Source organism: Passer montanus, unplaced genomic scaffold (genome assembly GCF_014805655.1).
Source record: "Passer montanus isolate IOZ18808 unplaced genomic scaffold, ASM1480565v1 scaffold22, whole genome shotgun sequence".
In the NCBI taxonomy this organism is placed as follows: Eukaryota; Metazoa; Chordata; class Aves; order Passeriformes; family Passeridae; genus Passer; species Passer montanus.
In genome coordinates this window covers 4,122,536-4,135,115 of record NW_024366815.1, presented here as the reverse complement: position 1 = coordinate 4,135,115, position 12,580 = coordinate 4,122,536, and the positions used below count along the sequence as shown (strand labels likewise).

The 12,580-nt window shown below is 39.7% G+C and overlaps 1 protein-coding gene across 1 annotated transcript in view; it reads left to right on the top strand.

The window, feature by feature from the left end:
• The window catches only part of OXCT1 (3-oxoacid CoA-transferase 1), an 83,333-nt gene extending 77,030 nt beyond the window's left edge, over positions 1-6,303 (top strand). Inside the window, exon 17 of the mRNA XM_039709921.1 lies at positions 2,530-6,303. Coding sequence (XP_039565855.1) covers positions 2,530-2,565 — 36 coding nt within the window. The 3' untranslated portion in view covers positions 2,566-6,303. The remainder of the gene's footprint in view (positions 1-2,529) is intronic.
• Positions 6,304-12,580: the final 6,277 nt, after the last annotated feature.

The window sequence follows — 12,580 nt, the reverse complement described above, 5'->3', positions numbered from 1 at the left end:
AATTGTGGTTTGCAGTTCTCTGAAATTAAAAAATAGGTGCTAATAAGAAATAAGTGACTTTTATTAATTTAATAAATAGGCTTTTTTTTTTTCTTTTTGGTTTTTAAGGGCTCAATTTACATTTTTGAACATTAACTTGCTGTTGCTTACTTGTTAAGGCCAGTGGAACTTAACAGGATTCAGCCTTATTCAGAATCAGAACCTGAAGGAATGCTTGCTTCATGGAAATTCAATGAAATAAGCATAGGGCTGTTTGTGTAGCTGAAAAGGGTACTTTGGGGTTGGAAATCAGAGATTCAACAGGCTTGGACTGCAACAAGCCCCAGAGCCCATCTGTCTTCTTATCAGTTGAGAGGTCGTGTACTGGACTGCACAGGCAAAATCCTACCAGAACACCTACCTGTCCAACATTAGCAAAGTATTTGAAGCTTCCAAGATCAGATGTTCTTCCTGTAAATGAAATAATATTAAGACTGTGCTGCTTAGGAGGTGCCATAGGAAGTAGCAATTCTGAAGCTGTGAATACAAACTGCATTAAGCCCCTTCAGCCCTTACCAAATGCTGTCCTCTTAGCACAGAGTGATACTGGATTGACTGTCTCTAGTGGACTCAGGGACTCCTGAAATGCTTTCTGCATTTCAGACTTGATTACTCCCTGTTTTCCAAGAACAAACCATCTGTTTTGTTACATTGGCATTTTTCAGCTTATTTAATCAAGTTTTAGTTAGAGCAAAAGTTGTGTTTGGGTCCAGTTCTGAGTGGTGCTGAGCTCTCACCACCTCCCTTATCATGAGCAGACATTATTGCACGTCAGACTCATGGGCATCCGACCCATCTGAAGTGGATAGTGCTACACACAAATGACAGCTGTTAGCATCAGATGTGCAGACACCACATTTAATGGAATATGCTCATCAAATGTAAAACACTTGATGTTTCGATGGTACTAAAATCAACAGCATCAGAAATAATAGACATCTCTCCAGTAATTGCCTTTGTTGTTGTTTGCAGAATACAGATTTTAGTGCTTCTGTCTTCACCCTCCATTGTTTAGCTTTATTTCAATGGAACCATCCCTGTCTGTGGCAGAAATAGGCCCAAGCAAAGCGAGGCACATAGTAACTTGGGCTCTGAAATGTTGAAACATTTCTGGAACTAATCCAGGAATGCTGATGTATTGTACTTATTACATCTATTTATTACCCTAGTTCACACACAACTTTGAAAAATCAATGAATTGTTGCTATCCACTGAAAACATTTCATTAGCATTTGATACAGTAAACACATTCTTCATGAACTAAGTTTTCCTCAGTGGCTAGTCTCATAAGGTTATAAATGATGATATATAGTGGCTGGAGGAAAGATCACATAGAAATCTAAGTGGTACAGAAAATACAGCCCTGTACCTCTAAAAGAAAGAGGTATTAATGCTTGAAAAGGCACTTATATATTATTCTTTCATGAGTTAGTTTCTTGAGTACTGTTAACTGAAAAAGATGGGCTAGGGAGTCAGGAGGATGCAGTAGGTGATGCTTCCATTGGGCACATTAATCAGCTAGGGGCCAGGTTATCCATGGAACTGTTTTTCATCCTGAAAAAGTGAGATCACATGAGTTATTTCTGATCTTCATCCTGGGGCATTTGGCTGGGAACAGGAGATAATTAAAGGGGCTTGGACCTTCTGTGGAGACCTATTTCTCAGAGGGTTGGTGTAGACCTGAGTGAGAGCTCAAGCTAATGTTAACCACTGCTGCTGAACAAAGTCTTCTCTGTAATTTTACTATTTACACCTTCTTTCCTCATCTACCTTCCTATTTAGGCTTACTGTGTTTTATTTTTGGCCTGCTGTACATCTTATAATATCACTAATTGAATTTTGTGAGTAAATGAATTAAAATAATAGAATACATAAATATGTCCTTACAGAAGAATTAATGTGAATGGGAAAATGCAATTTTTTTTTTTAAAAAAGCAAAATTAGAATTAACTGTATAATCATTAAACAAATAAAATTGAATGTGAATGGAAGAAAGACATTTAAAAATAGGAAATAAAAAAATTGATATTTTATTATATCATTATCAAACAAATAATCCCATCAAATGTATCCATATACAATATGTGCAGAGTGTTTATTGCATATGTATACCTTTGATTGCATATCCCCTGCTCACCTGCATCTTCCAACAGACTGGCTATTACTGAGCAGAAGACTGTGCAGGGGACAAGTACAGGTTCATGTGCCCAAGTTTAATATGCTTGCATTCTTACACCAATAACCTATCTCAAAATAAATGAAGATGAGAGTCTGGATACAAGCACAACACATATCTTGTATTCTTGCATCAGAAAATGTGGTTGTGGTAGTGTTTATCTCTGACATACTGCAAATATGGCAGGTTAAATAAGCAGTGTCTCGAGTCTTCAGTGGTACATGGTAGATACAGGTGGAAGCAAAGGGTTTGTTGTACTGCTAGATCTAATCTGAATGACAATTTTGTGGATTTTTTTTTCCCTTTTTTGCTAGGTTTCACCGAAACTAATACCAATGAGGCAGATTTAACTGAGAATTACAGACTGGGATTCATTTGCAAGAAGGCTTGTTTCAAATGGGAGAAATTGATGACTGTCTTGCAATGTTACTTTTTTTTCATTGTCTTTTTTTTTTTTTTAAGGGCTCTCTAAGTAGTTTCCAGATAGTTAAACTCAGGCTGTGACTATAAGCCTAATTGTATTCTGCTTTCATAACCTTACCAACTTTAATGGAATGGTGAATATATTCTCTAAGTTTTGAATCATGTTATAGTAAAATGTTAATGATCATTGTAAAAAAAGAAAAAAAATGCCTTGTAGTCTCTCTGCCAAATACTAGGGTTTTTTTACACAGAATTAGAAAAAAATAATGCAAAACTTATGATTGCCTCTTTGTTTGCTGATATCTGTTGCTCTGGAACTATAGCACTTATCAAGTCCATTCTCCTATAAAGGTGTGGGTCTTTCTTTTCTGGAGTGGTCTATAACAAATATATGTATCTGTAGAGAGATATTGGGAATATGGACGTTCCTTTTCCTGAACCTTTTCATCAGTCTGTAACAAATTGTTTAAACCAGTGGAAGCAATTGGGACCTAAATATATCTGCTGTTTCCACAGTGTGTGTCTGTTGGTACTGAGAGGCCTACACCTCCCAGAGTCCAACTGTGGCCCTTCATATTTCAGTTATACAAACTAGAATGGGGCTAGTGTGAAGGAGGAAGATGAAAAAATGTCCGTCCTCATGCAGACAACTGGTAGCTGCACAATTTCCCACATGAACTGCTCTTATTCTCCAGATATAATGCTTCCCCTCAGCTCCCAGTCAAAGGCAAATGAATATAGTTTCTGGAGTCAGGTCTGTCCTTCCAGTGTCTCATAGAGAAACAGAGGAAGAGAAGGTTGTGGACACTTTGAAGAGTTTTCTGGAGTGAATACAGATGGTTAAAGGTAAAAGCAATATGCACCACATGTCAATCAAGGCACCAGAAAAATCTAAAGAGTTTGGAACCCAATTTCATCATATCTTGAGACAATCAAAATGAAAAGATATTATCTCAGAGTCATTTTGATGAAGGTCTTATTTTTTCCCTGTTGATTACAAAATAATTTTTATATTTTGTTACTTTTGCAAACAGATAATATGACAGCTTTGGATCTCACATACCAAACCAGTACAATATGTCTTTATTATACAGAGCATGAATTGACTGGAAATCAACATTTACTAAAATACAATGTTCTCTCCAATATAATGGTTTCTGTCATTTCTGTCATTTATATAAATAGGAACATGTAAAACAGTTCACTTAAAATAATTCCTCACATAATGTGTGACATTAGGACTGGGGCATATTAAGTGATTGAAAAACAAGTAAAATGTAGATGAACAATAAGAAGTTTACATAATGCCTATCATACATGTAATAAACATGTTTAGCACATGACATAGAAATTCTAATATTAAGTGAATAAGGGATTCCCCATAATCAATGTGTGTAATGGAAGGAATGTAACACATTTCTCGGGCAACCACACAGAAAAATCACGCAATATTAAGCTCTTGTGTTAGCCTTTATACAGCATTTTTGCATTCTAAAATATGAAATACTTCTCTTTTATGGAAACAGCTACAAAATTTGTCTTGATCCACACATGGGTTTTACAGCAGTAAAACTGCTTCAATTGGAGGTATTACATTGTATAGTTGCACTCACCCTAAACAGTTCTTTGATAATCTCTTGTCAATACCATAACAAGCTACCCTTCATCCCAGAAAGAAATAAACAAAATGCCTTTGTAAACACCATTATGCCAGTACAAAAGTATTCCCATAATACTAAATTGTGACTTGAACTCGTGGCTGCTAGTGGGTGGTAGGCCACTGTGTAGCCTGCATCTATAGGCAAGACCTGATGCTGAGCTTGTGGGAAAGATGTGTGTTGTACAAATACCAGTGCTAATTTCATTATTAATGTATACAAATGATTTGGTTGATAGGTAATTTTCATCAAAGACTTGAAACTACATTTATCATAGTGCTCCAAGATATCTTAACCCAGCATGTTAATTTTCACATGTTTTCTCTGTTTAGGCCATTTAGCAGAATTCCCTGTGTTACTCACTCATTCCACATGAGTTAAGTTTAACCATTTTTTCTTCTGTGGAGGTAGACTCAAGTTCTGCTCACAGAGGTTTTGAAGATTAAAAATCTGTATATAATAAAACCTGACTATTTTAGCTCACTGTAAACAGTTTCACTTTTGAATAGAGCAGCCCAGAGGCCTCTTCCCTAATCCTGAAGACACTTCAGTAACAGTTCTGACTCTTGTGGTGTTATACGCAGCAAAAGGTGCCTGTCTTTACCTTCTGAAAAGCTACTCTGAGGGAGTGGGTGTAGTCTCTGAAAGCGTTTTGTTCACCTTCTCTCAAAGCTTTTGTATAGAGTACCCAAAATGGATGATGGTTTTAGGGGAGAATTATAAAAACTATTGTAAAAGGGAGGGCAGTTACTGTTAACTTATCCAGAGGAAAATTACCCCACAAAACCAAAAAGACCAAAGAACACAAACGTTTAAATAGATGGGCAAGTCTTAAAGAAATCTATAAATTACAATGTTGATCTATTGCAATTATCTATGCTACATTAGTTGTAGAACTGATTAGTTAATTCCAGTGAACTTGTACACATCTATAAAGTACAGGAGGAGTGTCTGAGGGCAGGATCAGGTGTACACTGCTTCTGCCACAGAACTTCACTTTGCTGGTACACGCACAGAAGCCATTGTTGTCATTAATACATGGCTATAAAAAGACTAATGACCTGTTAATGTCTGGGAGTTTAGCACCTTGGTTTCTGAGTCAAAGAATTAGGACCCAAGAACTCCTTATTTTCAGCTTTTCTGGTTCTCCACTTACTGTCTTGTGGAATGACAGCTGTGTTCTCTGCCTTGTCTCCTGTTGCTGGAAAAGGGGATGTTTCTCTTCCTACCTCACAGGGATGTTGTGAGGAATAAGAAGCTAAGGTCTGTACAAGAGGTTATTTGTTTCTCTCCAACTTGGGGATCACACTTGATCAAGAGTGTGGAAGAGTACTTGAAGACTGTCATACGTGCTGTACATTTGAGTTCTGTGTCTTATTTGTGTCAGTGTTAATGCAAGAGAGCAAAAGTACATGGTGCTGAAAATTGGGGATAAAAGGAGAACAGGCTCTCTCCATATACAGCAGTGATGCTGTAGCAACAGGAGACAAGACATGTATGTCACACATGAATTTTTGTATCTTGAGGACAAAAGATTGTGTTAAAATATTGGTATTGTTATGAAAATGTCATGAGTTCGCACAAGATAATTGCAACAAGCTTTGAACCCACTTTTAAAATTCATTTGTTAAGCAAAATAAAAATTAAAGCACTCCTAAGTATTTCCCTCTCTGTGGGCACAAGTGTGGTTCACAGGTAAGGTATACTCTGAGCAGTAGTTGCAATAGTTGGCATTGCAGGGATTAAGGTTTATAGGGACTGAAACCATTCCCTGCTTGACAGCACTTCACAAGAAGGACAGTTGATAGTCTTTGTTCTGAAGATGATGATTCTGCTATATTATCACATTGGACTCCACTTTATATTTTATTGATTTTTTTGTCCTTGAAAAAAGAAAAAAATGTAGAAAACATAGCTATGCTGTACACTCTGCAAACTAAACATCAAAGTCCTTCCTGTGTATTTGCAAAACAATCAATAAAGTTTTAAAATTGCAGGTTTTGTCTATTAATTTGTCTGTTACCATTTTTTGTGGTGTTCTGTTCTCCTTTTGGGAGAAGTAAAAGTTTAGCTTGTGTTCACACCAGCATATCACACATCAGCACATGGCAAAACCTTACGGTCTTGTCTGAATGTGGATGGGTTTGATAAACAGAAATAATGAAGCTCAAAAATCAGTTAACAGCTGGATTCTACATGTTCTCTCTTCTCACTGGTGTCTCTGTGGGGTCAATCTCAAACATAATTATCACATTCATTTTCAAAATGACTTGTTTTTCAATCAAGTTAAATAATGGACTGCATATGTAGTCCTTAGAGAAGAGATTTTTTACCTTTTGATTAAAACTGCTGTAGAACTGATCACATTTGAGATGTTAATCATCGATGTTAGCGTGTGGCTGCACTCTGAAAATTGTACTAGATGACACAGGAAGACAAATTCCATTAACCACCTACTGAATGATAAAGTAGATGATTGCAAAGGGATGAAAATGTCTCTGTGTAGTGGGGTCATCCTTCCATACCTGTCATAAGGTTGTGCATAAATGTGTCACAGAATCGTTTTCTCTTCAGTAGCATCAGAAAGCAGGTTGATAAATGTGAAGAAAAATGTTTAGAGTCATTAAAAAAAAACCCTGATGTTTTTGTCTGAAATGAAACTCTTCAGTAATTTATATGTGTGGTCAAAATCGAACACCCCTGTGAAGGGGGCGACAAGGTAAGTGTCAACCCCCCAGAGATAATACAGCAATCTTGCAGCTCTGAAATCCACTCATACAAATGTGGAAGGCTATGTTTTCCTCTGACAAGAGGAAAAAGTTAGTTACAGTCTGAGAAGTTTTGTGGCACCTTGTATATCTTCTGTTTTGCCTGTTGAGCTGGTTTGGGTTTGGGTAGAGTTAATTTTGTTCACAGCAGCTGGTATGGGGCTGTGTTTTGCATTTGTGCTGAACACAGGGTTGGTAACTCAGGGATGTCTCCCATATCCTGAGCAGTGCTTGCTCAGAGCCAAGGCCTTTTCTGCTCCTCATCCGACCCCACCAGTGAGGAGGCTGGGGATGACAGGAGCTGGGAGGGGACTTGACCAGGACATAATTTCTTTGCTGCACAGCAGCAGTCTTCTGAGAGCAGAACCCCTCTTCTGCACATAGCCATCTGCTTATATCTTAACATACCCATTCCACAGGTTGTTTGGCAGCTTTAAACTAAAGAATTTCAGAGAACAACAGGATGGTGAAGGAATTAATTTTCTGAATGTATTTACATAACAACAGGTTTTGAGGCTCCAGCAAAGATAAAAGTAGCTGTTCTGTTTGTGTTATGAAAACTTGCTGTGTCTGGTTCACATGTTTATGTACACATTAGAAGACGTGAGGGCATGGAGAAATCTTTGCCTTCAAGGTGATTGGGTTCTCCATCTGCCTCCCATGATACTTTCTACTGATTGTACTTTATTGGTGTAATGGCTTGCAGAAGCAAGTAGAACTTGACTTATTTGTGGGAGCAGTAGAGTCTAAAACTAGAACTTTCATTTCTATGTTCTTAAAACTGTCCCTTGAGCATGTAATCCAGAGAAAAACTGTTTAATTTGTGTAAATCTTGGATAGATTATTAGACTGCAGCTGCTGTAGTGCTTTTGGGCATTCCCCCTGGGGCTATTGCACAGGTGAGAAATGCTGCCCTTGGTGCAGTGCAGATGTCATGCTTCTCTCAAACCTGTGCCTGTATGAGATCCACAAGCCAGTGCCACCCACCTGGCTGCTAAAGAGTCTAGCTTGTATGTAGGTTTGTGCTGTTTTCAACATAGAATTGGCACAGGCCCAGCTCCTTCGAAAAAATTGTAGTGATGTTTCTTTCCCCATATTAACTCAGCAGGGAGAGTTTTTGCAAAGGTTCAGCTCCTGACCCTGACCAGTAGGCTCTAAAGTACATCTTTCTTGTCCAAGGGAAACACCTAACCAGCCATGCTGCTGGGGGAGCTGGGGGAGAGAGCTGCTCCAGGAAATAATGTCTTCTTTAGCAGAAAGGATGGCAAAAGCCACAAGGCTGTGAATAAAGTCAAGAGGGAGCAGGAGATGTTCATGTAGTGTGCATTCGCCCAGCAGTGGCAAGATTTGAACTGTCCTTCAGAGCATGGCTCTTCCCTTAATAACTTGTGCTTTCAAATGTGTAAGCAACTCACTTTCCCCTCCTTTCTGTCTGTTCCACATGTAGGCACCTACCTGCTAAGTGTTTCAGGGCAAGCAAAAAAACTGAGAAGTCTCTTAAAGAACTGGCAGGTCAAGCAGTATACTGCTATGGCACCTCAGCACAGTACACAGAGGGATTTTCCCTTTTACTATTGGTTTGTCTCAATGAATCAAATTTGTTTGTAGATGCCCATGCTAGTTACTTTTATTATTTGAATAAATTCCTAAACATTCTCTTTGGTTTTCTAGCTGCAAACTGTACTTCCTTTTCTATACAGGGAGAAAAGGGAACTGAAAACTTCTCGCAATGCAGGGAAAATCTGTTTCAAGAAGAGCAAAAACTGCAGCCAGGAGGAGAATTAGTTTGCAGAAACTGAACAAAAACAATATGAAAAGCAAACTTAGATGTTACCACCCAAAAAGCAAAGGCGAGCCACAGAAGCAGCACATTCATGCCACTTAAGAAAGTATATATTAATGTAATATGAATTCAATCTCATCTGTTTAAACAATGAGTGAATAAAGACTATGAATTGGATCTGATTCTATGTCCTGGAAAATCACATTTCCCCCACCTGTTCTGAAAATTTGGCTGTATGAGCAATTAAACCTATCACTCAGAATTGTCCAAAAAACAAGGCAAGCTATGTGGTGCTATAGCAGGCAAGGCTGTCATGTACAATAATATCTCTAAAAATACAAGCTTTAATCAGTTGCTCTGGCTTGCCACTCATTTTTGTTTAATTCCATCTTGCATTTGTGCCAGTAAAACCTGTTCACCCATGCTTTCCTCTTTCTGGCACCCTACTAATCCTAAACAAGTATCTCCCTCTGCTCAAGAAAGACTGCTCAAATTTCATCAGTTTTTCTGCTTGCCTGGACTTGTTCTTAGGAGGAGGAGAGGAGTAGTAGTGTGTGTGCCCGTGTTCTGCTGAGCCATGCCAGCAGGGGAACTGAGACCAGAATAGCAGAACAGACATCATAGGCAGAGATGGTGCTGGGGAATGGTGTTAGAGAGCCACTGCTGAGCATCAGCACCCCTGGTGTTCTGGCCAGTTTCTAAACTGCCACTCACACATCTCCTGTCAGAAAAAAACCCCAGATGCACCGTACGTTCTTCTCTCTGCTTTTGGTTTTATTTCAACTTGGAGATCACATGGCTGCTTTGTTTGAAAAATTAAAATAATGAACTCTAATGAAGAGAATGAATCTGAGCAAAGAGCGAGGGGCTTGGCCACCCAAGTCCTGGGCATTTTCCTGACTGCAGTGCCCACTGGAGCAAGAAGGAAGACATCAGGCTTGGACGTGGCTCTTCTCAGATCATAGATGCTTGTCCTGTGGACTGTGCTTATACAGTGGTGGGGGACAAGGCTGAGAAAGGCTCAGGACTTCTTTGGAACAGAAGGCGGGAGCTGAGATCTAGGACTGAAATGGCACAAACCCATTTTTCTGTCCTGCATCTCTCAGTTCCACCAGGGGATGCTTCTCATTGTAGTGCTAATACTTCTTCAGGATTACAGGTTGGTATTGTTGATTTTCTGCTGCTGTATTGATTAATACCAACATTTTCAGATTCTTGTCTTCTTCAAGCAACCTTTGGCCTGGAAAAGGAGAAAAATAAAAATAAAAAAACAACCAACTGCATAAATCTGCTAGCTATAAAACTGAAGGATGGTGAAATTATTCTGCAACAGCCTATCCATATTCTCATTAGAGCAATTCAGCATTTTTAGGACATGTTAACTGCTGCAGCAAGAAGAAGAAGCTGCAGATCAATATAAAATAAACCACAGCTTCACAAAAGCCAATTTATAATTTCCAAAGTACTTTTCCTCCGTTGTGCAGGAAAGTCATCACTGGTACACCAGTGGGACAAAGTTACAGAGAAAGCCTCAGACCACTTTGGATGTAGATTTGCAAAACTCATCCAGTCTGAAAAAACATTGCCATATTGTAATGACAAAAACCTGGAGGTAACTTGTCACAGAGAAACTGCAAAAGATGTATGATCACTGATAACTTCACTTCAAAAGTGGAGAGGTCACGGCAGGTAATTAATTATCCAAATCACCCCCGAGTGATTTGGATAATTGGAAGAGTGTATCTCTTCCAATCAAGCTGTCTGACCTATTGCCAAACAATCCCTCTGAGAAAGCAGCAACATGAGACCTTTTTCCCATGGGGATTTTAACTTTACGGATTATTTTCACAGTGGAGTTGAAAGAGGTAGAGACCAGGGAGCAGCACCATCACATCATGGCACTGCTGGTCCTGGGGCAGCAAACTCACCCACCAAGGTCATGATTCCTGGCTCTTGATTTGGATGGGATCCTCTTTGGGGTGATCTCTACAAGTGCATGTGTTGTTTAAACATATCTTCAAATTTAATCAGATTTAAGTGTGCACTTGTGGGCCTCCAGGAGCACCTCGAGCAGCGTGAGCTTAGAGGTGAAGGTCAGAGACAGTCAGACAACAGGCACTGTGAGCTGGGAGGGCTTTTTGGCTCCAGCAGGGTATGGCCAGGCAGGACCCACCAGCAGATGGGGATCTGCAGTGTGTGAAGGACACACTGCTCTCCCAGGGAAGGTGGGAGGGGAAAGCTGGATGTTGCTGTGCAAGGCAGGTCTCTCCATGCTGCCAATTCCCATCTCCAGGTCTGGTTGAGGCCGTGCAGAGCTGTGTGACATGGGCAGACCCTTCAGCCTGCTTTGCAGAGATTTCACGTCTCTTCCCAGAGATGCTGAGTGCTGAGCCCTGGCTTAGATGGACACATCTGAAGGCTTTCTGTATACAGAATAGCACTTCTGACATAACAAATTTTGGCAGTACCTGACAATTTTACCCCAAAGGGAGCAGAGTTCTTAGTACAAGACAATATGCACAGCATGATGCTTTAGCTGAGGCATGTGCATGGAGAAAGTGTGGGGAAATGGAGGCCGCCCAGAGCAATTTTAGCTACTTAAACATTAACCACTAAATGTGTATTAATTTAGTGAGATTGTGGCCTAAGGATCCCAGGATTACTGATCCTACAGTGTGGGCTTTCATCTTGGAGTACACAGTAAATATTTAAAGTACGTGGCTTTCACATATTAGGAAGGGTTGCACTAAAATCAAGAAATAATCTAATAATAATCTAATCTGAAATAATCTAATAATAACAATACATATGCAACTAGATTTAATGTAACAGGTTCTGTAAAAATCGCGCAAATGAAGAAGGTAGGAAGGGAACAGCTTTCCTGTGAATTTCTTGCCACACATCACTCCAAATTTTGTATTTTCACACAGTGCTTCACAGTTTAAGGGAACTTTGTCAAATCAAACCCAGCAGCAGACATTCATCTTCTTAATTACTGGGGCCAGAGAAGAGGAAGCAAGCTCTAATTTTACCACCACTATCCGCAGGTGAAGCCTTCAGTAATAGAAATGAATGTAGCTGGAATCCCACTAGTTACACAGAATCTTTAAGGTGGAAATGAAAAAAGATAACTGGGTTTGCTGAATAAATCAGCACTGCCATCCCTGCTGGGGAATGTGGCTGCGTGTGTCACAGCAGGAGGAGGTCAGCATCCTGCACTCAGGCTCTGTGCAATTACCCAGGAGTGGTGGGGGTGCAGCTGGAAATGGTGCACTCAGCACATCCTCATCCACAGAAGAATAATACCCAAATGCACTGAAATTACAGGAGGAAAGGTCAATTTTTAACTGGTTTCTGGCAGAGAAGAGAACTGCAGAGAAGGAAAGCTGCTATGTTCTCTTAGGTGAGTTGAGCTGGTGGTCTAGCATGAGCATTACTTCCTCCCCAAAGCATGATTTGCTGGGGTGGTGTGAGCCCCAGGGTTTGATGCTGTCTCAGCTGTGAGGCTCTGGGTGGCAGGGTGCCAGCCAGCCCCCACTAGCACCTTCTGCCAGCTTTGTTGCTGTTACTAATTTTTAAGGCATCACCAGACATTAAAGGTCCTTAAGAATGACATGAAGCTGTGGCTGAGATATTATTCAAAGAAGAGAGTTCTTAATGCTATTTAAATGTTCACAGTACGATTGCAGAGGTATTTGGTAACCCTAGTAAACAAAAAATCCCTGCAGCTAAG